Source organism: Culex quinquefasciatus, chromosome 2 (genome assembly GCF_015732765.1).
Source record: "Culex quinquefasciatus strain JHB chromosome 2, VPISU_Cqui_1.0_pri_paternal, whole genome shotgun sequence".
In the NCBI taxonomy this organism is placed as follows: Eukaryota; Metazoa; Arthropoda; class Insecta; order Diptera; family Culicidae; genus Culex; species Culex quinquefasciatus.
The window spans coordinates 163,732,661-163,757,906 of NC_051862.1; the positions used below are offsets into that span (position 1 = coordinate 163,732,661).

Here is a 25,246-nt window from a genome sequence, read left to right on the forward strand (position 1 = left end):
ATTGAAGATCTGGCAACCCTGTCTCGAGTTATGACCTCTTAAGTGATATTTATGTACTTTTTTGAAGCCGGATCTCACTTAAATGTATGTAAACTATGTCCAGATCCATCATCCGACCTATCGTTGGTTAGGTAATTGAAAGGCCTTTCCAATGAGTCCAAAATATTGAAGATCTGGCAACCCTGTCTCGAGTTATGACCACTTAAGTGATATTTATGTACTTTTTTGAAGCCGGATCTCACTTAAATGTATGTAAACTATGTCCGGATCCATCATCCGACCCATCGTTGGTTAGGTAATTGAAAGGCCTTTCCAATGAGTCCAAAACATTGAAGATCTGGGAACCCTGTCTCGAGTTATGACCTCTTAAGTGATATTTATGTACTTTTTTGAAGCCGGATCTCACTTAAATGTATGTAAACTATGTCCGGATCCATCATCCGACCAATCGTTGGTTAGGTAATTGAAAGGCCTTTCCAATGAGTCCAAAACATTAAAGATCTGGCAACCCTGTCTCGAGTTATGACCACTTAAGTGATATTTATGTACTTTTTTGAAGCCGGATCTCACTTAAATGTATGTAAACTATGTCCGGATCCATCATCCGACCAATCGTTGGTTAGGTAATTGAAAGGCCTTTCCAATGAGTCCAAAACATTGAAGATCTGGCAACCCTGTCTCGAGTTATGACCACATAAGTTATACATTGTGTTCTTTTTTTCTGGATCTAAAAAAATGATGCAACCACTCATATACCCATTTTTGGTAAAAAGAGAGGAAGGGAGAATCCTACTCGGAACAAGGTGTCCGAAGGCTTGATTACTGAGGCAATTGCAAACCTCTTTTTACATCTAAGCTTCCATCCACCCCGGGATTCAAACTGACGACCTTTGGATTGATAGTCCAACTGCCTACTAGTGACTCCACCGAGGCTAGACCCAGGGAGACGACTCCTACCCCTGGACTGAGCTAACGACCTAACCTCTAGGTTAGACCGTTGCCAACATTTACTTCCCCGTCTGACGAAAGGCGTGATGGGACCATCCATAAACCACGTGGACAACTTAGGAGGGGGGGATTCGGCGATTGTCCACGCTCCATACAAAAAAGATTTTATTTGTATGGAAATTGTCCACGATGGGGGGGGGGGGGGGTTGAGAATTCCAAAAAAGTGTCCACGTGGTTTGTGGATGGTCCCGATCAGACAAATCTCGTCTCGAAAAATGCCACAGGGAACTTCTGGGTCGAACCCAGATATTTTCGTCGATTTACATTTATGTGACCCCTGAAAAGAAAATATTGCATTCAGCTTTTCCAACTATGTTTCTCGCTGCCATCATTATTATTTTCTAAAACAGTGAACAAATGTTTAAAAAAAACATAACGTTTGAATAAAATTATCAGTTCAATCGTTTAAAACATTTTTTTTGTGTTTACTAAAACCGAAAAAATAACAATTTCAAACAAAATTAGATTGAAAGTTTCAGTGGCAATTGAGAATTGAGCATTTTTAAACATTTCTTGCTCGCTAAACCAAGTAAATCAGGCATAATGCACCGCTGTTTGGCCATTGGTACTCCCAAAGTAAACTCGGCAGTAAACGCACCCGGCACCCGAAAACTCTTTTTATCATTCTTCAAACAAATGACAAACATTTGGAAACACGCTCACTTATCTTCAGCACCTTTCCCGTGCAGGCTTAACTAGCATGTCAAATACCTGGGGTCTCGTTTTATTTCGCTTTTTTTTTCGTGGAAGCCCATCGCGTTGAATATGTATGTTTACCAAAGAAATGCACCTCGCTCGTTTGAGAACTCCGAAATCCCCGAAAAAGGCAGCACCAGCAGCATGTTCCGTCGTCAACCGGCAGCTCATTAAATTTCCGTGCGCGTCTGCCTTATTTGAGGCGATGCCATGCACCGGACTTTCTACGTGTACTCCGAAGCCCGGCCAAACACACACACCGGTTAGTTTTAAATAAATGTCGTTTTTAATGTCCCTCTCGCCGGGCCCCCCCAAGACGCAGGTTACCCGGCTCCTAAAAACGAACACGGGGGTTGAACTATTTATGCAGCCGCGTGACTTTGGCGGTCCGCTGGAACCTGCCGTTGAGACTTCTTAGGCAGCATACGTAAACACAGAGATCTTACGGCTGTGGCCGTGTGCAGATATTGACTCAAGCCGCGGTGGAGAGTTCACTTATCACACCGTGATTTATAGCAACTGGCGGGTGTGATGGGCGCGCGGACGATGCGGAGGAGCGGTTTTATTAGATCGGGTCGTCGTCGTTGCTTCGTACGGCTAAGCAACATAAAACGGGCTCATCTGTACGGTGTGTACCAACAACGTGTAATGTGCCGCTGTTTTGCCACCTAAGCAATTAAAGTGGTGTACCCGTTACAGTTCAACGAACAGAGAGGATGATTGAGTTGCTTGTACACGCGGATTAGTTTTAGGGGGAACTTGAATCAATTTGAGTCCTAAGAGATCAACGAGTTGTCACAGAACTGATCTTACTGGTTTTATGAGACTAGATGGTAGTAAACATCAACTTAGACCGTTTAGACATAAGTCTGTGGTTATTGTTCAAGTATTCTACGGGACTTACCAAACAGCTCATCGGCGTCCACTAGCCGTACTACCAACACCACAACGGTTTGCAGCGCCGGCAGTCCCCAAGCCGCCAGCTGAAACAGCGTGTTGCACGACGATTCCGACTTTTCCGCGTGCGGATCACCGTTCAGCTCGGTGTTCAACAGTCGGCGCACGGATTTGCTCCACCGCAAGCAGAGGATCGCCCACCTGTAACAAAAAAAAAACACAGAAATAACAAGACATAATTAGTTTAGTCGCACAATTGTACTCAAACATCAACTAAAAGCAGTTGTTCGCTGATAAGATAGCTGCGTCGAAACCGTCTGCGCTTAATTAGGTTCGGCCGAGATAAGTCGATTAGTGATCCGCTTCGAGTGGAGGTAGATTTACGAGCCGCCCCCACGACCTGTTTTAATAAGTAGCGGTAACGAAAAAACGCTTCAAATATTTACGTCTCACTCGGAATGCGTCCGTTTCCGATCTTAATAGTTCCTAATTAATTTCATCCATCAACACACGATCCCTGATCGCGCGCGCGCTCTATTTCGGAACCTGCTGATGGCATCCAACTGGGTTCGGCGGCGAACGCGGCTCTAATTTATTGGATAATCTATCGTTTTCATTCTCAGCTCATTTCCGCCTTGTTTTAGTTTAGAATAAAGCAGCCCGCACCTCTTGAATCGGCCGATTAGTCTTAGTCCTCCCCCTTCGAGTCGCGTTGTACTTGTCGGTACTCGGTGGGGGCCTGGCCATAAATCGTTGAGCGATTAAATTAATTTTCTTGCTACGCGCGTAAATCAGTGTCGGGCGTGATGATCATGTAAGAACCGGTACGCCTCGATCCCACTGGTCCCAGTTTGAAAGGGGAACGTAACTTGTTAACTTCATGAATATGGAGTACGATCAATATCCCGAAATAATGTCCAATCCACGAACGACACCCCGCCACAATCGGTCCAATCTTCGCGTCCCATATCAATAACCTAACGGCGTCAATTCGGACTCGACCCAGCTTTATCAACCTAGCGCGCGCGCAGTCCAATTTGTCATCTTTGACAGCTCTCGAAATGATAAATACCAGGCCGCTCGGAACCACTTGAGACAGGGCCGCGAGCCCGGTTGTTGATGGTGGGACAAACATGTCAGTCATTTTCACCGACGAGCAGCAGCAGCAGCGATATCCGAGAACCCGTTGCGGCTCGTTTCAGCTCATCAAGTCGCTGCTGCTGTCGGAGTGTATCGCCGATATCAGCGATGGAGTGTCAGCCCTGAACAACGGGGAATATCGATGTTTGGCTAGGGTAGACTCTCACCAGTGAAAAGTTTATACTTCATCGTAAAAGAAACTGTTTCGCGATCATCGTTGAGAGTCGTTCGTGAACTTTGTTCACGTGAAGAACGAATGATGGTTCACTCAAAAGTGAACTGTTCTCACCCTAAAAAAATGTAATGAGATTATTCAATGATCTTTTTCAATGAAGACTGTGGTGAACTACTCCGCTATAAATTGAGACTTTTGAAGAAAATCGTGTTTTGATTGCCTCGCGATGCGAAACTTTTCCACCTCTGACTGATAGAGTTTAGAAAAGGAACCATTACACTACCGCAAACAAACAAACAAACTCGCACTTTGTCGTGTTTGAAAGTTTGCCAAACTCGCAAACAAGGCTAAATGTATGCAGGCTGACGTTTATATAAACAAATCCAGGCAAACAAACAAAGAAGCCAAACTGGCAAACTGTCAAAAAGTGCGAGTTTGTTTGTTTGTCTGCGGTAGTGTAATGGCTCCCTAAAACTACTAGTTTTGAAAGATTTCTGCCACAATCGACTGCCAAGAAACGCCTCATCCACCCCAATCGACAACTCCCAAACAAGGTGCGTTCCCTCCATATCTGCTAGTTCACATCTAAATTGTCCGCCGCGACCAAATGGGTCGCGCGTTGCCTCACGCACGCAGATCTCCGCTGTAATTAAACCGCTTTGAGGATCGAACAAAAAATTGAGATACTATCCAACTCGGCCTTTCCCATTTCGGAGTGCGCTGAGGCTCGTCCTCCTCCTGATTACGGCGTGTTTTCTCGTGTTTTCTTAATTTACGCGATGATAAATGGGGATCCAAATTGTGTTTGCCTTGTTTTATTCCGTCGAGTTTGGTAGTAAAGGTGTTTCTTGTTTTCAGATACCACTCCACCCAAACATCGCTGCGTCTGATTCTCATTCTTTCGCGCAGAGCGCGCACCCCTTTGCGGCTTCCCCGATCACTTCTTCGATGAACCAATCCAGCCGGGAATGTGAAGTGGAAATTACAGATTCCCCCTCAAGTCCAACCTCGTAACCGAACCGCCTTGCTCTTTTCGCTTCTTTCTCGGGAATGAAAAATTAATCATTTATATTTTTGACAACGCTCCGGCCTCCCCGCGTACAACTCGAGGCCCTGGCGCGGCCGGCCTCAGATCTTACGCTCAATTTGGAAATCAACGGACCTGTTCGAATGATTTATCATTTCAGCCCCATCTCGCCCCTCGAACACATTCCGTATTGTGTCGATCATTTGGCGTAGTTTAGGGGAATAATGACTTTCCCAATATACAGTTTTTTACAATGCTCTCCTAATCTGAAATAGATCTCCCGTGAGTTAGGCTTTGATCACGAACCAAACGCCCGGCTGTAGATGCTTATCAAAATCCAAATATTTTTCTCACTTCACCGAATCATATCCGAATCCGAGGTGCGAGAAAAGTCATCTCGGCGGCACCGAAAATGGTCCAGCGTCGATTTTAATCAGGCACAAAGTGGCCACAAAAAATGATGCAAGGGATTACCCACCGCCGCAGCAGTATTGCCCGGGACACCGTTGCAAAGTTAAACTGCATGCCAAATTGCTAAAATATCAACAAGCGTCAAATATTTTGAAGAGTTGTGTGGTGCTGAATGCTGCTGCAAACTGCTTTTTTGCACCAGGCGATGGTTCGAGGGTGTTGGGATGCACCAGGGTTGAAATCATTTATGGTTTGTCAATTGTTGAAAGCTTAAACAATTCTCCAAAGAATGAGTTATGACACCAACTGTTGTCAAACGAACGGGGTCACTTTTTAGTTTGACACTTTTTTTTACACGGATTTCACACACACTACCAAACGTTTGTTTTGATAGTGTGCGTGAGCGCCGTGTAAAAAGTGACGGTTCGTCACTTTTTATTTTGACTTTGCCCAACAAACTAAAAAAGTGTCAAACAAAAATGTGACCAACCACCGGGGGTTGAGTGTATTTTATTTATCTTTTCAACAATACAGGTTCAAATTAGGGGGAGAGGGGGTAATATGCACCGCCGGGGCAAAATGCACCCCCTGCTTTTCTCGGTATTTTAAAGAATTTTCCGGGGAAAAAATCATCAAAATTGTAAGCTTAACACTGCTAAACCATGCTGGAAAAAATTGAGCATCGTGGTTTAAAAACAGCTTAAGTTATTTGCAAAACTTTAAAATGTTGTGTTTTCATCTAATTTTCATTGAACTTTCATTGCGATTTTTGGACAATATAAAAAGCATTTATTGTTATTGTAAGTGTTAAGGTATATATTTTTTGCCATAATCTTCATTTTTCTGTAGTCCAAAAACATCAAAAAATGCTTTTTTGATTAAATTTTATGCAAAAAGCGTGGTCGGGGCAAAATGCACCAATGTGAAGCTCCTTTGTAAAAACAGCGGTGTCATCTAGTGGTGACTAGTGAAAACTGCTTTTACCCAGTGCATTTTGCCCAATTTTGTGGTGCATTTTGCCCCGTTGTTGTAGTGCATTTTGCCCCAATGTTGCGGTGCTAATTTTAAAAAAAATCTGCTATTTTTAAACAATTTTGAGGTTTTTAAAGACTTTTTTCAATTGGATGACGTAGAATAATAGTTATTTATGAACATCTAAGGAAATTCTTTCACAGAAATGCTGTTATGGTTGAGAATTCACAGTTTTACCTTAGGGGGTGCATGTTACCCCCTGTCCCCCTACAACATTCCTTAAATATACGTTATAGAAGACAAAAAACGAGACAAGAAGCTTCACAACAGTTTAGTTTTGTAATATTGAAAGTCAACGAGATATTTTTCAATTAAAATTTTTGAATTCAAGCAAATCAATAGGAATTTTAACAACCTTGTAATAAAAAAAGTTTTCAAATTTTTTAATATCAATTATACACGAAAACAGTTGACTTTCAATAATTATCGTTTTCAACAATATTTAATATTAATAGCAAAACAACCATTTCAAAAAATTAATACAGTCCAGACTTGATTATCCGAAGGCCTTAGCAAAATTCCTTTTCGGATAAGCGAATAACGCCTTTTTTTTCTTTTTCTTTTTTTTTTTGATTTTTGCCTAAAAATAAATCGCAGAACTCGAATTTGATGTTAAAAGTAAGAGATATTTTTTTTTTGTTCGTGATTCGATTATCCGAAGTCCTAACTAACCTTCGGACAATCGAACTTCGGATAATCCAACTTCAATAATAGAGGCTTCAGATAATCGAGTCTGGACTGTAAATAAAATACTTTGAAATTCGAATAAATTACCATCAACCTTTTCAAGTTCCTCAAAACAATTTCAATTTTTTTTTTCCGCGGAAATATTTTTTGTGGTCTCAAAATTCAAATTCCCTTAAATTTTTGTTTTTTTATTAAATTTATTCTGGTTAATGTTGAAAAAATATATTATATTTTGCAGGCTAGTGTTTTGGAGATGTAAATTAGCATTTTTTTGCTAAACTTTCGGATTATTATGATGTTTATTCATATGATTTGATGTGTAAATTAAAAAACAGAGTTAATTTTCAAATGTGCATAAAACATGAAAAAAAAACTTCTTTAAAAAGTGTTAAGCAGCTAATGATTCTTTTTTTTTCTCATTTGACAATATCTTGGTAATTTTTGGTTGAATTTTAATGTTAAATAACAAATGAGCAATTCTCTACGAAAACGGTATTTTTTCTTCAATTTTAATTTTTGTATTTTTTAATCCGGCTGAAACTTTTTTGGTGCCTTTGGTATGCCCAAAGAAGCCATTTTGCATCATTAGTTTGTCCATATAATTTTCCATACAAATTTGGCAGCTGTCCCTACAAAAATGATGTATGAAAATTCAAAAATCTGTATCTTTTGAAAGAATTTTTTGATCGATTTGGTGTCTTCGGGAAAGTTGTAGGTATGGATACGGACTTCACTGGAAAAAAATGATACACGGTAAAAAAAATTGGTGATTTTTTATTTAACTTTTTGTCGCAAAAACTTGATTTGCCAAAACACTAGCTTTCAAAAATATTTTTTTTTCAAAAGTGAGCAAACATAGACACTAATTTAAAAAAAAGAAAAACTGCGACTATTTTCAGAAAAGTCTCCTGAAAATGGATTTAACTTGAAAACGGCGCATTTTATCAAAATTTCACTACAGTACTTTTTGATTGCAAATTTGATTTTACATCGAAAAATGAAGTTGAAAAATTTTTGCGACCAATATTTCGATTTGTTGAAAAAATCAGTATTGATTCAAAAATTCATAACTCGGTCAATGATTTTTTGCACAACCTAGAAATTTCAGAAAAGTTGGCATTTGATGTCTCCTAAAACAAATCAGATAATGAAAAACAAAATAAAAATAGTGTTTTTTTTTTTTTGCAAATCAAGTTTTAGTGACAAAAAGTTAAATAAAACATCACCTATTTTTTTAACCGTGTATCATTTTTTCCAGTGTAGTCCGTATCCATACCTACAACTTTGCCGAAGACACCTAATCGACTAATGATGCAAAATGGCTTCTTTGGGCATACCGAAGGCACCAAAAAAATTTCAGTCGGATCAAAAGATACAAAAAAAAATGGAATGACCGAAATCTCATAGAACTGCTCAAATGCAACTATATTGAAATTTTCTGTTCTTTTCATTAAAAATATTTTTATTTTTATCAAGCCTGATATTTAAGAATGTATAAACAAGTGCTTTTACAATGTACGAACTTTTCAAACATTTCTGCTTGCCAAAAATCAACGTTTTTTTTATTGTTCATTATAGTGTGATATTTTAGATGGGTTTTCGAGCAGTCTAGTTCTGAATTGACTGAATGCAATGAGTGTAAATTATTAATTGAAAGTTTAAATTTAAATTGACATTGTCACCAATTCCTTCCAACTACATCCATGTTCCATCACCAAGTTCTGCATCTTATTCTCCATCACCTTTAAAAAGGTGTTCTTCCTCGCAGTCTTCTTCCTCCCTGCCAGCCTTCGCTTATAATCGCCTCTTGATTACTTCTTTCGTTCTGTCCATTTCTCAATTCCAGCGGTCTCTCCCTCCTGCCTTAAGGTTCCACACGGCATACCTGGCTGCCAGAGCTAACCGCACCAAAGCCACCAACCACATCAGCAGGGTTCGCGGTTGGTTTATTTTTATGTTTTCCTTCTAGAATTCGAAGTTCAGAACTCTGGAAATAATCCCGGTTGTTGATTTTAACACTTTCGACTTGACTTTCCTCCGCGCAGCAGCACAGGGAAATACTGTCAAAAGTGATTACATTCCGAACCGCGACTCGCGGACGATCGATTGTTTGGTGGATTCTCAAGGGTCTCTTAAGGTCGGACACACACTCGGCGGTCAGATCATTAGTACCGCAAACATACTTGGGATCTCCACTTTCGAAACCGCGCGCTCCACGTAACAATCCAGCGGTGCCCATCTCGTTTTTCTTTTTCGTGTGGGTGTCGATGATCGACGTTAACAAGCCCATCGATGCCAAGGCGCAATAACTCTCTTCAAGAGTGGTCCCTCCCTCCCTGATTGGGGGTCCCCCACCCCATCGAAAACGGGATTTTTGAAATGGCTTGTTCAAATTAATTACAACGGAGGAGCCTAGCCTATGCACGAGGAGCTCTCCCCGGGCCACTGCTTCTTGGGATGGACCCGCCACGGACAGGGCTCGCCGGTCGTCATTATTCTGGAACTAACAACGGCCATCAACAGGTTACGCCCCTCATCGTGCTCGCCCGGCTCGGTTGATTTCGTTTTGCGCCCGACCTGGACCCCTTCTCGGAGTCACGATCGTCGAGACGGTGAAGATCGCCGTTGTTGGAGCCCCCCGTTCGAACGAAATATAAATTTATAGGAAAATTATTCCTTTCGTGGGTTATCTCGGCTCGTTTTGCACCGCGCGTATTTCCTGGGCCCATCTCCTGCGGGGCGGATCATTGTTTAACTTCGTTCGGTTTTTATTATGTCGAACGACGACTCCGGGCCAAAGATCGTCGCGTTTGTTTTCCCGCTGTTGTAGCCGATGAATGGTCGCGTAAAGTTGTCAGAGCGCTGGAGCTATAGTTTGATGTTTTTTCTCTTATTCTGAATATTCAATGAAACTAGAAAGAGTAGCCATTTCTGATCTGCACTGCTTGCTAACCTTTTCAAGCTCTCTCATGCTGGGAATAAAATCTTTGGAATCATCGCATCATTTCATAGCATGGTGTCCATTCAATTTTTTCTTAAGTAAAAATTGTCTATCAATTAAAAAATATAAGAATTCTCCGGAAAAAAATTAAACACATTATTGGTAAAAGATAATCACGCCAGTTTAAGTTTCCAAAATAGTCACTTTTTTTACTTTTTCACAGGAAAAAAAACTAACCAAGACAAATTCAATTAAAAAAAAACTAAAAGATAAAAAAGACAAACTTTTTTTGCAAGGGTGTTAAAAAGTCAAATTTTGAATTGTTGTTACCAGTGCGAGATTTGAGGGCTTCATTTTGGAATTATCAAATTGTCCCAGAACTCGAAACCATGCCCCATCTCATTTGGTTGTGCATATTTCATTGCAGTACACCCAGCCAGAGCCAGCAAGTCGTCCAACTGCGGAACGAAAAAAAACCTTCGTTCTGCGCACAGACCCCTGGCCGCGTGCAAAGCCCCCGAGGAAAGAAAGGGACACATCCCAAGAATCACGGACAACAACAACAACGGGTCAGCATCAGACAGAGATAGATAGTGAGACAAAAACACAGTTCGACCCAGTAATAACACGTTGTTGTAGTCCGATTCCGAGTCCAACTTTTTGCCTCTGTCTTCTTGTTGCTTCCCTTAAGTCACTGTTTTTTTTTTCAGGGTCCTCATTTTCTCTCTCGTGGTGCTGTCGTGGCCTCTTGTTAACCCACGTTGGCCTTCCAATTTTCTTAGACACGATCCGGCGGCGTTTCCGACGCACCAATACTAACGAGAGAGGCCCATGTGTTTGCCCAGCGACTGCGGGTTCGTCGCTTAGAATTTCCGAAGTGAGGTTCGCTTGTTTGCTTGTCCATAATTAGGAATGATAGATTAGGATGAGGAGAAATTTGTTTGTTTTTCGGTGCCAAACGGCGTAGCCGAAGAAACTTCCTGCGGCGGCGGCGGTGGTTCCAGCAAGGTCGTTTTCGTCATCCTTTTTTATTTCATTTTTTTTTTTCAAAGAAAGTTTGTCGGGACATGACAAAGTTCCACATCCTCTTTTGACAGGACTTTTGTGTGTGACGGCCGTCACAAACGTTTGCCGACAATTTAAACGATTTGTAAATTTGACATTGTCACGTTTGTGTTGTGTCCTATGGGGGCGGCAACATGTTTGGGATTAGCCATTGTTGGAATTCGACGTGCTCGGGGTTCAAAATGGAAACGTGATGTGAACGATTTAGGGACAAGGTTTTTCCTGCCACAATATAATTTGAGAGATAGTTATGAGGTGAAGGTGAAAACAGTGTTCATCAGACAATTTAGTACCCAAGCTTAACCAAAGTTTATGGTTGAAAGGGTCGATAAAGACAACTAACTAACAATTTAGTTATGTATTTTTTGTTAAATTTACGCTCCAATATTTTCCTATAATTTCGCTGCCGATCAGCGTAAACATTATTTAAGTCTTACGTATAAACAATTTTTGTAAACGATTTTCCGAAGATCAACAAAAACCTTCGGATAATCAAGTCTGGACTCAATTTGCATCATTTCCGTGTTTGTACCAAAAACCATTTATGCGACTGAACCGATTTTGTTGTGCCGGTTGATATTACTGGTACAAGTTTGCAACAATTCCCGGTTGGAACAACAAACCATTTCATAGGCCATGTTTTTTTTTTTATTTTTAGGTAATCTCTACAACCTTTAATTAATGAAATTGAATCAATTCGGTTTAACCGGTTTAAACAACCGGTATCAGTTAGTATCCATTCTTGATTTTAACTCAAAATCATGCCAAATATAAAATAAATATATATATATATATATATATATATATATATATATATATATATATATATATATATATATATATATATATATATATATATATATATATATATATATATATATATATATATATATATATATATATATATATATATATATATATATATATATATATATATATATATATATATATATATATATATATATATAAATTAAAATTTAAACTAAAGTCCATAATTTTGTAAATTGAATAAAAAATGGGTTGTAAACACATAGTTGTTCATTAGCTCATTAGCTTAAAAAATTAGCATCATTAGCAATCATTAACTTAAAAAATCAAATTTCAAATCTCTCTCGAAAACAAAATGAAATGGTAAAAAAATGTTTTTGCGAAACTATTTTATTTTACCCAGGGGAAATATACCCATTTTAAGCCTAATAAGCGGTTGTGTTTAACGTGAAGACTTCCATCATTGTCATGATTTTTCGTTCAAAGATATACATTTTGCGTCGCTTTCAATATTTTGACAAAATTCCTTCAACAAGTTGTTTAGAATAGTGCCCTACACATGCTGATTCCTTTTGGTAACGATTATCCCATTCCCTGTAAAGTTATGGAAATCGTCATTAATCAATGATTGCCAACTAAGACGTCAATGACTTTGCCACAAAATTATATAAATTTTGAAGCACAATTGATTTAGATCAAAAAATCCTTCAGTGGCTTCAAGATGGCAACAACCGGCACATGCTGATTCCTTTTGGTGCTGAAATTCGTTAAATTGAATTTAATACAGCATATTTTATAGTGATGATCAATTTTCTTCGAAAATGATCAACGACTTCACCTTAAATGATGCTAGATAATCTGGACTGCTCCTTGAAATTTACTAAAACCAATTATACCAACGAGTAGAGCAACTTTTTGTAAACATTTCTGTTTATTTTCACTATTACTAAAAGTTATTCTATTCCTTTAACAAGCATTAACAAAAAAATATTTCCCAAATGTCTTCTAATCAGACGAGAATACACTGGGCCACGCCCATTTTTCTTTTTTCAGCTTAGTTCTATTTTTCTTCCAGCGCCCTTTTGGGTCTGCTTAGTGCTGCCATTTGTGGCAAAATTTTAAGCAAACACTCACGAAATGTAGCATTTATAGAGAAAATTTTCTGGCATCGCTGGCTCACTCCTACAGGCGCTGCTGGTGGTGTTGGTGGCCACCCTTTGTTCTTTATTTGCCTTCGCTTCTTGCTCGGTTTTCTTCAGCCTTCGATTGGAATGGGTCGTCAAAATTCAAACGTCAAAATACTTGGCGCGTTTGTTTTTGTGACAGCGCTTGCTTATTATTTACATGATTCGGAATTATTTTTCAAGTGAGTGACTAACTAATGATCAAAAGAACATGTTGCCGGTAGTTGGAAGCAATTTTATATCTTAAGCGCTTTGAAATCGTTAGCGCGAGTGAAAAGATATTGATGGCGTCTTTCGTTAAGCAGTTAAACTCTCATCTTACCCAAAAATAGAAATTATGATAAAAAGTGCATTAAATTTGATCTTTTTGGCTAGTAAATGGCATAAATTTGCGTGCTAACTCGAGGCGGTGCTGTGCTGGTAAGTTATAGCCTAAATGGTATTTTTGGAGCTTTAATCAAGCATCAAACTCTCCATATGACGAAGATAGGTTTTTGATTAGAAAGGGTATATTTCCCCTACTTCTTTAACTATTTTAATGTGATGTTTTTTGAAAAAAGTTCTTTCTGTCCTGATTGATCGCCCAATTTTAAGGTATTTTTATTGAAAATTGATTAATAAAAATATCCAAGAAGGCTTTGATTGGCAGGGTTGGATAAGAGAAGTCGAACGTGCACCACACGTCGTCGCGTTGTTCGGGGAAAAAATCGCGTTTATTTGGTTGAAAATTAAGTTTCAGCCAAGCCAAACTAGTGTCATTCGATTCATGACGATGGCATCTATGCAGAGATGATAAAGTTTAGTTGAAAAAAAGTGTTTTTATAGTGATTTTCGATAAAATTGTTTTCGATGATGCTCGTGGTGTTTGACGTTTCGAAGAGATTAAAGAAGAGAGTGAGAGTGAGAACGGATAGTGTGTTGGTGTCTGTTGGCAAGAGCGAACAGCTGAGAATGGCACTCATTGAGTGCATGTTTGGTTGGACGATGACACCGCAGGCTGGAAATTTGCATGAGTTTAAATAAGGCGTTTCGTTGTTGTTTAGAATGTGCCCAAATATGTTCTTGGTTTTTGTACTGCACCGATCATTCGGTTTCGTAATTTTCACGTCCCATCTTGATTCTGGGAACGTGTGCGGATAAAAGAGCCAAAATGTCAAAACGAACGAACGTCACAAGCGTCACTTTGACCAGTGTGTTTACCGTCGATTTGCAGACTTTTTTGTATTCGTGGCAGACTTCTGGTGTTTAGGGGAGATGAGTGTAATAATAGTCTTGGAAATTTGGTTTGGTTGATTGGACGACGCTGTATACGAAACGGGTTGAAAAACGTGAAAAATAGCAAAATTAGCGTGATCGAAGGGTGTAGCTGTTGCGCTAACTTTCCGGTGACGCAAGATAGCACTGCAAACGTTGCTTCATCTCATCTTTGAGTCTAGAGAGGAACGACTCAAATAGGAAAAGTAACATCATCGAGGAACTTGGTGAGGACTTTCCAATTACATTATATTCTATTTTATATTATGTTTGTATTATATATTATTGTATAACCGCACACTAGACACACCAAACACAACATGCAATCATAAATCGGAGCGTTTGGTACGGTATGTCCACGCATCCTTCCTCCCCTGTAGATTCTCTGAAATGTGATCCGTTCTCAGAATCCTCTCTGCGGTAAACACAACGTACTAGGGCTGGCCGCTTTAATTTTTGTAATACATTTTCGGGTGTTCCCGGATGTACTTCAATTATTAATATTGATAAGAAAAGTGCTTGCGGCGTAATCTAATCACAAGACTTTCCAGCATGCTTTCATTGGACTGGCTACGTTTGTGTTAGATTAGATTAGATTAGATTAGACCAAGAAGGCTTTGATTGGCATCGTGTTTTTTATTATTAGTTATTATTATTTATTATTATTAATATTTATTATTATTTATTATTATTTGTCATTATTAAGTATTATTTATCATTATTTATTATTAATTACTATTATTTATATTTATTGATGAGCTAACAGTCGGAGGCTAACCCAGCTCAGACATCATGTTTTTCACAAACTTCATCTTAAAAGTATGCAAATTGAAGAGAATACGTCAAATTGATAATTAATAAATTTACTTTTTCATGTCATTTGAAAAAATCACAATTAAATGGTTGTTCAACTATGTTTATAAACTTTTAATAAAAATGTTAGGTTATTTCAATAAAAAGTTAAAGTTTGTTCAGAATAACTAAGAAAATTATTTTGATAACTATGATATAATATCGTTTTTTGTTACTAGTTTGAATAATGCTAATAACAAAAAAATAATTAAAAAAAAGTTTTGAAGGTTAAAATATGACTGTTTGAATATTGAATTGAATATTCTCGAAACAAATTTTAACGAAATTTTTTGAAAAGGACCAATACAATTCTGCCAACCCTGCCAGATCTAAGCTTCCTCGGCTCTATTTATGCTATTGCTCCATCGCGTAATTGTACACTTCCTGATAAACATTGATTGCGGGTGCGGGGGTGGGCAAGAGATTGTATTCTCAAATTACAGACCCCCTCATCGCCCCCCAAAGACCCCAATTTCGACCCCTAGGAGCATAGTTAGTTTATGCTCACTCCATTGAGGCAGATTGATCGCGCCGCGGATATACCAAGCAAACAATACAAAAGAGAGTCTCGTTAGGGGGAGGCTGCCGCGGAACGGGGATCGAAGAGAACTACTTCATCCAAAATTCATCGGCAGAACTTATGCGCGGCAGATCTTCGTAGCTCGGGTAGCTGAGGGATATTGGGGGGGAAGTTGATGATGATGGGAAGGGATCGCCGAAATTAGGAAACAAGCCAAAAAATGATCAAGAAAAACAAAAATAAACTATACCATCAGGCCACGCGTGATTACACCCGAGGAGGGTAACGAGCGCCGCGCAATTGTTTGTACTCTCGTTACGCGCGGTCCTCCTTCGCACACCCGCTCTCACGTGGGATGCCCAACTTTATGGGAAACGTGCAACTATCGAAAATATCGAGCTTTCGTGTGGTATGAGAAAACAAGCTCTTCGAAATTAAGGAGATAATTTGTTGAAATAGCAATCCAATTTGGGGATCTTTCAGGCAGCTTAATGGGAATTCAACGTATGTACGCGCGCTTCAATTGCAATCCCCGGCGGCCACAGAGGCAGCAGCAGCAGCAACAGCAATTGTCGAAAGTTCAAGAGCTCCAAATTATTTCCGGAATCAGTGTGTCGGGCTGTGCCGTTTTGGTGCCGGACCAGTGGCGCAGACCCAACGCAACACGGCGAGAGCTGCCACTTTGGCGTTCGTAAAGGTCTTTCATTGGAGTTTGTTGAATTTTTGACTGCTGGTCGATGAACAACTCAGTCTCAGCCTCTTTCTTCAGTAGGGTAGTCTGACAACTGCTAAACGTTGCTTAACCATGTAGATTCCTGACCACACGGTCAAACATGTCCCACTTTGTTCGCAAAATCTTCAATGATAACCAGAAATGGTTATGTTATAACTCAACATTGGACCTTGTACCCTCAAATCTAACTGGCCAACGAAATGAACTCTTGGTATGACCAAAGGGGCAAACATGTCTCAAATATCCAACTTCAAACCTCATCAACGTAGAAAAAATATGGTTGTTCAAATGGTCAAAAAAGTCTAACGACAACAACATAGTTTGAAGCCCCATTTTACCCCACCAGCCCCAAACCCAACGAATGTACAGATCTTTCACCACAAATTGGTGTACTGAATTGAGTTTGAAATGAAACTGTACAAGATCCATCCAATTGCCGAGAGAGAGAGAGAGACGCAGGCCATACCTGCCAGCGAGCGCGCGCGGAACAACCGGTCGATGAGGTGGCCAAGTTAGCGGCGATGGCCGCGCCACAATGGATCAATGCGGCCAAACGCCAATACGCCGAGAAGAGAGATGGATCACCGTGCATCGGAGAAAGAGCCAGCGAACGGACCCCGAAGTCATTATGAAAACAACCACAATAATTGCCAACTCGTTAAGTAGATGAGCAGCCAGCGAAAGAAGCTACTCAGAGGCCGCACGATACATCAACCCTCTTTCTCTGCTGCACTGCACTGCACATGTGAAGGAACTCCGCAGAGGACGCGCGGAAGGTCGAGGTGACGACGGTCGGTACGTATGTAACCGCGAGCCAAAACCTAAATCAATCTGTGTGTATAGTGCTGAGTAGATGGATGAACGAAGCAGTGGACGCGGGACTTGAGCTCTGTGCAACCCGAGCTTGATGGGGGCTGCTAGTTGGACCTTGTTGTACGAGCTGTCTCTGCTGGGAGAAATGTGCAGCGTAGCTCTCTAATGATGGTACGATGAAAGACCCCGGAGAGCTAGCCTAACTAAGGCAATCAATAACTTTCGTTCAGCAGACCCTTGTGTGCCTGACGGATTGGGGTCCCGGTGACCTACGGGTTCACCGTTGGGTAGTCTAGTGATCTACATGGGATTGGACGGTTGGTGAAGGGTTGTACTTGAGGTATAGTTGAGCATGAGCTTTGAATAGGGTAATTTAAAGTTTCTATGAGTGAACTATGTTGATCGTTAGTTGCTAAAAGTTGATGGGTTGGCAGCCTTCACACGAAACTGAAGTTTATTAAAGGTAAATGTGAAAAAGCCTAAGCCTGAATATCTAACAGTTTCCAGATCATTAAACAATTCATTCCTTATGAATAGCCATCTTAATGTTTTTGTAAAATCTCTGTAAAGAGGTACAAAAAGTGGTCCAAGAGGACATTTTCTTTAAATATACAGCATCACTTAAGTCGTAATTTCTCTAGAAAGTGTTGGCAGATAGTCACTTTTTTCTACACAGCGAATGATGTTTAAAAATTCCTATCCAAGTACAGTCATCCCACATATTCGGAACACTTTTATGGTAGCTTTTTTCAAACCTTCTATTTTTTTGACCTTGTTTAGAATATTTCCTCACTATTTCACTAGTAACAGTAGCTCTTTTCAAACAATATACTGCATATCAAGACTGTTTTATCAAGAGCAGCAAAACACTTTCTCCAAATTGCTTGTTCCATTATTGTGGGATGTTATCTCTGTACTGCCGAAAGTTTTTTTTACGATTTTTTTTTAATTTTTCGCGTGTTTGGGAGTTTTTTTCTAATTGAGAAGTTCATTTTTCTAGTGATTTTATAAAATTATAGTTTTAAAAACATTTGAGCAATTTCATGTCAAATAGGGAATCGGTTGTACCCGACCTTCTCCGATTTCAATGAAACTTTGTAGACATGTTATCCTAGGCATATATAAGTCATTTTTGTGTACATGGAGCCAGTTACACTCGATAATGATATTTGAGAATGGCGTAAGTGTTTAAAATATTTTTGTATTTCGTAATTTAAATATTGCTGTATCTCGAAGCCGTTGCGTTGTATCAAAAAGTGGTCAAAGACAAACTTGTAGGAAATTTGACGGGCTTTCTGAAAAAAATTCTCCGAAATAAAAAAACACTCCACTTTTATGAGTTTTTTTGATTTTTAAGTTTAAAAGTCAAATTTGAAGGTGAGCCCACGATTTTTTTTCGTTCAAATTTTTTGTGAAAATAGCCTAAAAGATTCACGAAAAATGCAGGATGGAGCATCTCACCTAAAAAAATACAAAAATCATTTATTGAAACTGTTTTTTTTAAGTGCTCTAAACGTCAAAATTTTCAAAAACCGAATACGGGAATCGATTCTCCAGACGATTTTACATAAAAATCTCCATATTGACCATTGTCTTAAGTCCAACCCTTGTGAAGTTACAGCGGTTTTAAAAATAAAAATGTTGAAAAAATAGGTTTTTTGATGGTTTTTGGCAATTTCTATATGACAGACTTGATTTTTCAGTCTCGAAAATATTTTTTCCGGAAAGCTCGTCCAATTTCCCATAAGTTTGTCTTTGACCATATTTCAATTGGATGTATGGGCTTACAGATATAAGCTAATTACATTGCTCATAACTGAAAATATAATATTTTTTCAGTGTAGTATAGTAACCTGGATAGTAAATTAGCTTATATCTGTAAGCCCATACATCCAATTGACATGTGGTCAAAGACAAACTGATGGGAAATTGGACGAGCTTTCCGGTAAAAATATTTTCGAGACTGAAAAATCAAGTCTGTCATATAGAAATTGCCAAAAACCATCAAAAACCTATTTTCAGCATTTTTATTTTAAAACCGCTGTAACTTCACAAGGATTGGAATTAGAACAATGGTCAATATGGAAACTTTATGTAAAATTGTCTGGAGAATCGATTCCCGTATTCGGTTTTGAAAATTTTGATGTTTAGAGCACTTTCAAAAACAGTTTCAGTAAATAATTTTTGTATTTTTTAGGTGAGTTGCTCCATCCTGCATTTTGCGTGAGTCTTTTTGTATCATCTTAGGCTATTTTTACAAAAAATTTGAACGAAAAAAATCGTGGCTTTTGAAGGTGAGCCTTTTAAACTTAAAAATCAAAAAAATCTTATAAAAGTGGAGTGTTTTTTTTCAGTGTATTTTTTTCGGAAAGCCCGTCAAATTTCCTACAAGTTTGTCTTTGACCACTTCCTGATATGATGCAACGGCTTTGAGATACAGCAATATTTAAATTACGAAATACAAAATATTTAAAACACTTAAGCCCTTCTCAAATTTCATTATCGAGTGTAACTGACTCCATATACACAAAAATGGCTTATATATGCCTAAAATAACATATCTACAAAGTTTCATTGAAACCGGAAAGGGTCGAGAAAAAAGTACCTAAAAAATTACTGTTTTGGGCTGGAATTGTTTATTTGCAAAGTCGCATAAAACAAGTCAAACCTCCAACCCTAAAATATTCTAAAATACTAAGAGTCCTTCTTTTCAAACTTTTGATAACGTGTTCGTGTTCCTAATTGGGTCCAAAAATGAAGCTTAGATTGCTAATATTATTTTTTACAGCGATAAGGCTAATTTTTCTGAGTACAATGACCCTTTGTACGATCACAAAGAGTTTAAAATGGATTTTCAAATCAATTTTGAAAAATTAACCTCGCGGTCCTTCTTGACAGAAAAGATCCTACTTGACAGTTCTTTCCAAGTGGACCATAGTTGATCCATCGAAAAAATGTTTTCTTGTCACCTTTTTTTGCATTAAAATAAAAAAAAGTGCTCAGAAAAGGTTATTTAAGCGTGTCTTTAATCGTATTACAGAAAATTTACATCGAGAAATTAAAAGTGCAACATGGAGTTAAACTTTCTGTCAAGCTGCTGTGAAGTTTACCATGACAGTTGCGAATGTTTAACTCCATGTTACCGGCTCACATCTCTCATTTAGGACCATATTACAGACTACTCTCTGGCTGTTGTTGATCTTCTCGATACACTCAACCCCCGGTGGTTGGTCACTTTTTCGTTTGACACTTTTTAGTTTGACACCCCGGTGGTTTGACAAAGTCAAACTAAAATGTGACGAACTGTCACTTTTTACACGGCGCTCACGCACATTATCAAAACAAACGTTTGGTAGTGTGTGTGACCTCCGTGTAAAAGGGGTGTCAAACTAAAAAGTGACTCCGTTCGTTTAACAACAGTTGGTGTCAAACCATCGGGGTTTGAGTGATCAATATTGCTCCAGCTGTCAATAAATTGTTCAGTCCCTTCAAGAAGCATGTTTTGATTTTTCGTTCTATAATTTGATGTCTTTCGCTCTTGACGGTCCCTTCAATATAGACAACGAGAGAGTCCACTACATTGTGGATCTCAAAAGTAATTTTTTTATTGAAAAACTTGAAAAAACGTTAAAATTTGAAGTCAGTTTATGCAACAACATAATTTACTCAGCGTTAGCTAGACTATTCGTCATCAGTCTTCACTGGTTGTCAATTTCTAGTACCACTCAGATTTTAGAGTTCCCTCAAATCATCAAAATTCGCCAAACTTCGTCAAATTTTCCACCAATTTACGGGCACCATCCCACGTAAGCCCCTGGACATCTGTTCCGAATTCGGCGGTAACAAGATTGAGATCTCTAGCAAACGGCCTCAACAGCAACAACAACAACAACACCAACAGCTAAACCATTCCACGGCAATAGCGCCTAGCCGTCGATCGGGGCCACAAAGTACGGCCATAATCTGCTCATTTTCTTCCCATTTGACGTCCAATCGGCGTGGTTCCCCCAAAAAAAGACCCGTCCATTCCCCGAATCAACCTCCGTGCGTGTGTGTGTGTGTGTATGTGTGTGTAATGTATTCCCGGGGTAATAAATTGGCCCACGATGGGGCTATAAATTTTAATTAATAAAAATAAATGCTGAATAAAATCTACAAAATAAAGCGATTAAGATTTTGAACGATTTGAACGAGTTCCCGCACCTTTCCGCGGTCAGCTTTGGCCATCGATAATCCGGGCCATCGAAGATGGGAATGGGCAAGAAGCCAAATCTTGAACTCGGCACAGCGTTTGATTCGATTTGAATAAAAAAAAAACTGAACAATAAATCGAATCATTGCTCTCGCGGCCGACGATCTGGGACCGGGCCCGAAACTTGTTCAATTTGGAGCCCGTCTCTTGGTGCGATCATTTCCACGGCGTGATTTGGACGCGCGAGCAGGCTGCAATCAAGCGCCAATTACGCCGCGGACGAGCCCCAAAATGATGACGAAGAAGGTTCGTCGTCTGCTCGGCGTTGCAAATAAGATTGTTGGGGGGGCACACACCCAAATGAGGAGTGTAATACTCTGATAAGATTGTCAGTTACTACAAGATTCGAAAGGGAACCCTTTGATTACAAACTTTTTCTGTATGCCACTATGCCACGAAGAATTGTTGGTAATTTCAAGCAACCAAAATTGCCAGCGTCCGTTCGTTTGGGTGTACCGAACCAAGAATCGTCAAGTCCCTCGTATTAATGGCCGCCGCGGAGCGCCGGAGATCGTTCGCTGGAGAAACAGGAAGACGGAACACGGGCACCATCCCAGCGCGAAGACGCCCTCTGGCATCGTTAGCGAGAGTCGTTATCCCTCCCTTCTGCGGCAGGAGGAGGCTGGTGATCTTAGGGTGGTCACTCCGCGGAAATTCTTGCTCGCTTTGGTACCTTCTCCGGGACACCCTTGATTAATTTCATTACATTTTGAACGAGATCTTTCCGGGGAGGAGAAGGAGCGGGGGGGGGGGGGGGGGGGGGAATTTAACAGCGTGAACGAACGAGCCCCGGAATCGCGTGGAACACTTGCGCCGAGGATGTCTGCCGTGCGTGGCCTCCGGGGAAAAAAAACGCAACACAGGGCCCAGGCGGCAGCTGCGATTTAGCAGCCGCTGCAGCAGTTTTAATGGGAATAACTGATCTGTTTTGCTTTTATGACCGTTTTATTGTCTGGGTGTAAAAATGAAGAACGATATTTTGTAGGATGCAAACTTGAGTGCAGCATTTTTCAATGGTTTGGATTTGATGAGATTTTTCATTGAGTTGTGCTCTTCAAACCAGAGAAATTGAAGAATTGATTTAAATTGCTGAAATTTCTCCATAAACTACATTCTAAAACAATTTCAATAATGTAATGAGAGGGGAAAGGTGGTCTAAAAATTCATTTTTTGCGTTACGTAATAAAAGAACGCTCCCTAATAATTTGATGCAGGATTGTCAGATCTTCAAACTTTGCTTTGCTGATCATTCCTCAACGAGTATATCAAGCTACTAATATCTACAGTCTGACATGGCCAGCTCCGTTAATGATCAGTATTCCGATATTTTGGCGGCACCGGTTATCCAAATTTTGTTTTGTCCAAGTTCATCGCATTCCAAACGCCTATTCAAGCTTCCATTATTTGATTTCCCATTTGACGCTTCTGTTTAAATATTGACCTGCGTGCGTTTCGGTTGGTTTGCTCCGCGCCGGAGATCCTATTCCGAACATGTCGCGATCATTGCGGTCCTGCTGCTCCCAGCCAGCCACCGGAAAACATGTTTACCCAATTAGGCAAACATAGTGCACAACTAGCTGCGACGGCGGCGACTTGGCCCTACTAGTTGACCTGAGCTAAAACAACCCCAAGTAGTTCGTTGTAATGGGTCTGGGCTCACCTAGCGTAGAGTAGAGAAGAAAAACGGGACATGGGATTTCTGCACCATTTGTGTCAATAACCGAAGACTGGCTGGGGCGGGATAATGTGGGAACGGGGAGGCACAACAACGGTGCTGATTGAACAACGACGAGCCACAACACAAAGTGGATGTTGCTGCTCAAGCGAAGAACTTGAAGATCGAACCGGCGTGGCGGCGGCGTCGGCTTGGACTTGTAGAAGAGGTTGCTCGTTTAGTTGATGGGCGGCTTTGACGGGCTTTGTGCGTTGATGGCTCTTCATCGATTGGGGGCCCATCTTTTTTTTTCTTTAGTTTGAGGGGGGATGAAGAATGGCTGTCCAAAGTGGGCAATGCAAAATAGCGTTTCGGCGAAATTTACTCGGTTATGGTAAGGAGGGGTACTTGAGGGCACTCGAAAACTGTTGATTGAAGATCCCAAAGTGACCCTCAACGCGCAGTCCGATAGACGAAGGTCCGTAACTTATTTCCACTGTGTTCAAATCTGGTAATAACTCAATTTTTAAACCCGTTCGCACACCATTTGTACTAGAACGTTGCAATTGGGTTTCGTTACGCCGGGCTGATCCCCCGTCCCCGGTAGCCGGCGTAGGTTCGTGACCAATTTTAAACGCCTCGGTATATTATTACGTCCTATCGTGCTACTGGCCACTCCGCTGCTGGCCGTGCGTCTTGTGGACCATTTTCTTCGAGTTTCGCCTCTTCCACACTCTATTTTTCTGGTAATGAGTATAATTTACGGAAAACCAACGATTGACTGACTATCCGAAATTTTTCGTTGTTCCGTCCGCTCCTCGTTTTACTGCGGGTTTGGCGCGGGTTGCAACTACACACTTTTTCCTACCTCTTAGTTATGTTGTTGCTGCTTTTTTTTGGGATTATCATTAGAGTCAAATTTCATGTTGATTATCGGCGGTCTGGCGCGCGGTCTACGGCTCAATAAACTCGGAATCGATTTCGTACGGGCGAAAATCTGCCACGGGACGTGAAGCTTGTTTGAGTTTTGTGTATCTATGTCGAACCAGGGCTGCCGATATTCCACGGTCCGCATCGACCCCGAAATGCAGATAAATTTGTTTTCCAAACAAACGCTCATCAAAACTACGCAAAAAAAGAAACAAGCCACGATCTCAATTGGGTCGGCGTTGATCATCAAAGATGTGATTCGAGTTTGGTGAGTTGGCAGTGTTGCTAATTTGATGGTTTGAAGCCATAGACATGGTTGCCAGGTTGCCAGTTCAATCTGGGAAAGCCAGATTTTTTAAGTATTAGCCAGATTTTAGATTAACTAATCAGATTTTTCATTTTCTAATAATTTTTAACAACTTTTTGATTGAAATGAAGGAGTTTCGTGCAAAATCACAAATTTAGTAAATATTTAATATAATTTTAACGTAAATTCTTTGAACCATTGTTGATAACTTACCACCCCGCCATAATTTATATTTTTTTAGAATCTTGTCTGCCAGATTTTTCCAGATTTTGTATCGGTACTTGACTAAACTCAGTCAAACCACAATTCTAGAGTTTTAATTCAGATTCATTTGTTTCTCAAAAACATTTATACAAAAAAATGTACTCACAAATGCAACCAAAATTACTGTCAAGAATTGAATAAACAAAGAAATTGTTTGTATTCCTGGCTGAAAAATTTGCGTTGAATTATTTTCACAGTTTTGAAAACAAGCAACCACAACGCCTTGATCCGCCGAAGACTCGGGAAGATTTGTCTATTTTTCGCAAAAGCTATAAACAGACAACGGACAACACGTTTACATTGTGCTTTCTTTTCGCACGTCGCCTTTTGACGTTTCAAAACATTTAATGCGTCAGATGGAAGCAATACAATCCGAAGCATTGCATTGTATGCAAACAATAACACCAACTTTTTGTTTTTCTGCCCAAAAATTTTCTGATATAATTTCAGAAATTCGGACACTAAAAAAATCATGCTGAGTGAGAGGGACACCAAGAGGGCTCTCACGTGTGACAAACAGTTTCCTACCGAACTCAACTTGTGGCCAAGAGTTTCGATTGATCAAAGTTCTCTCCTTCATTTGCGAGCACCAACCGGCTGCGAAACCGATTTGTTTTGGATTTGCTGTGAACGTCA

The 25,246-nt window shown here is 39.9% G+C and overlaps 1 protein-coding gene across 4 annotated transcripts in view; it reads right to left on the minus strand.

The window, feature by feature from the left end:
* Positions 1 to 25,246, minus strand: part of LOC6053570 (frizzled-4) — a 68,048-nt gene that overhangs the window by 29,478 nt on the left and 13,324 nt on the right. For all 4 annotated transcript variants that reach the window (XM_038254224.1, XM_038254223.1, XM_038254225.1 and 1 more), the window contains one exon: positions 2,609 to 2,802. In XM_038254224.1, the coding sequence (XP_038110152.1) occupies positions 2,609 to 2,802 (194 nt within the window). The remainder of the gene's footprint in view (positions 1 to 2,608; positions 2,803 to 25,246) is intronic.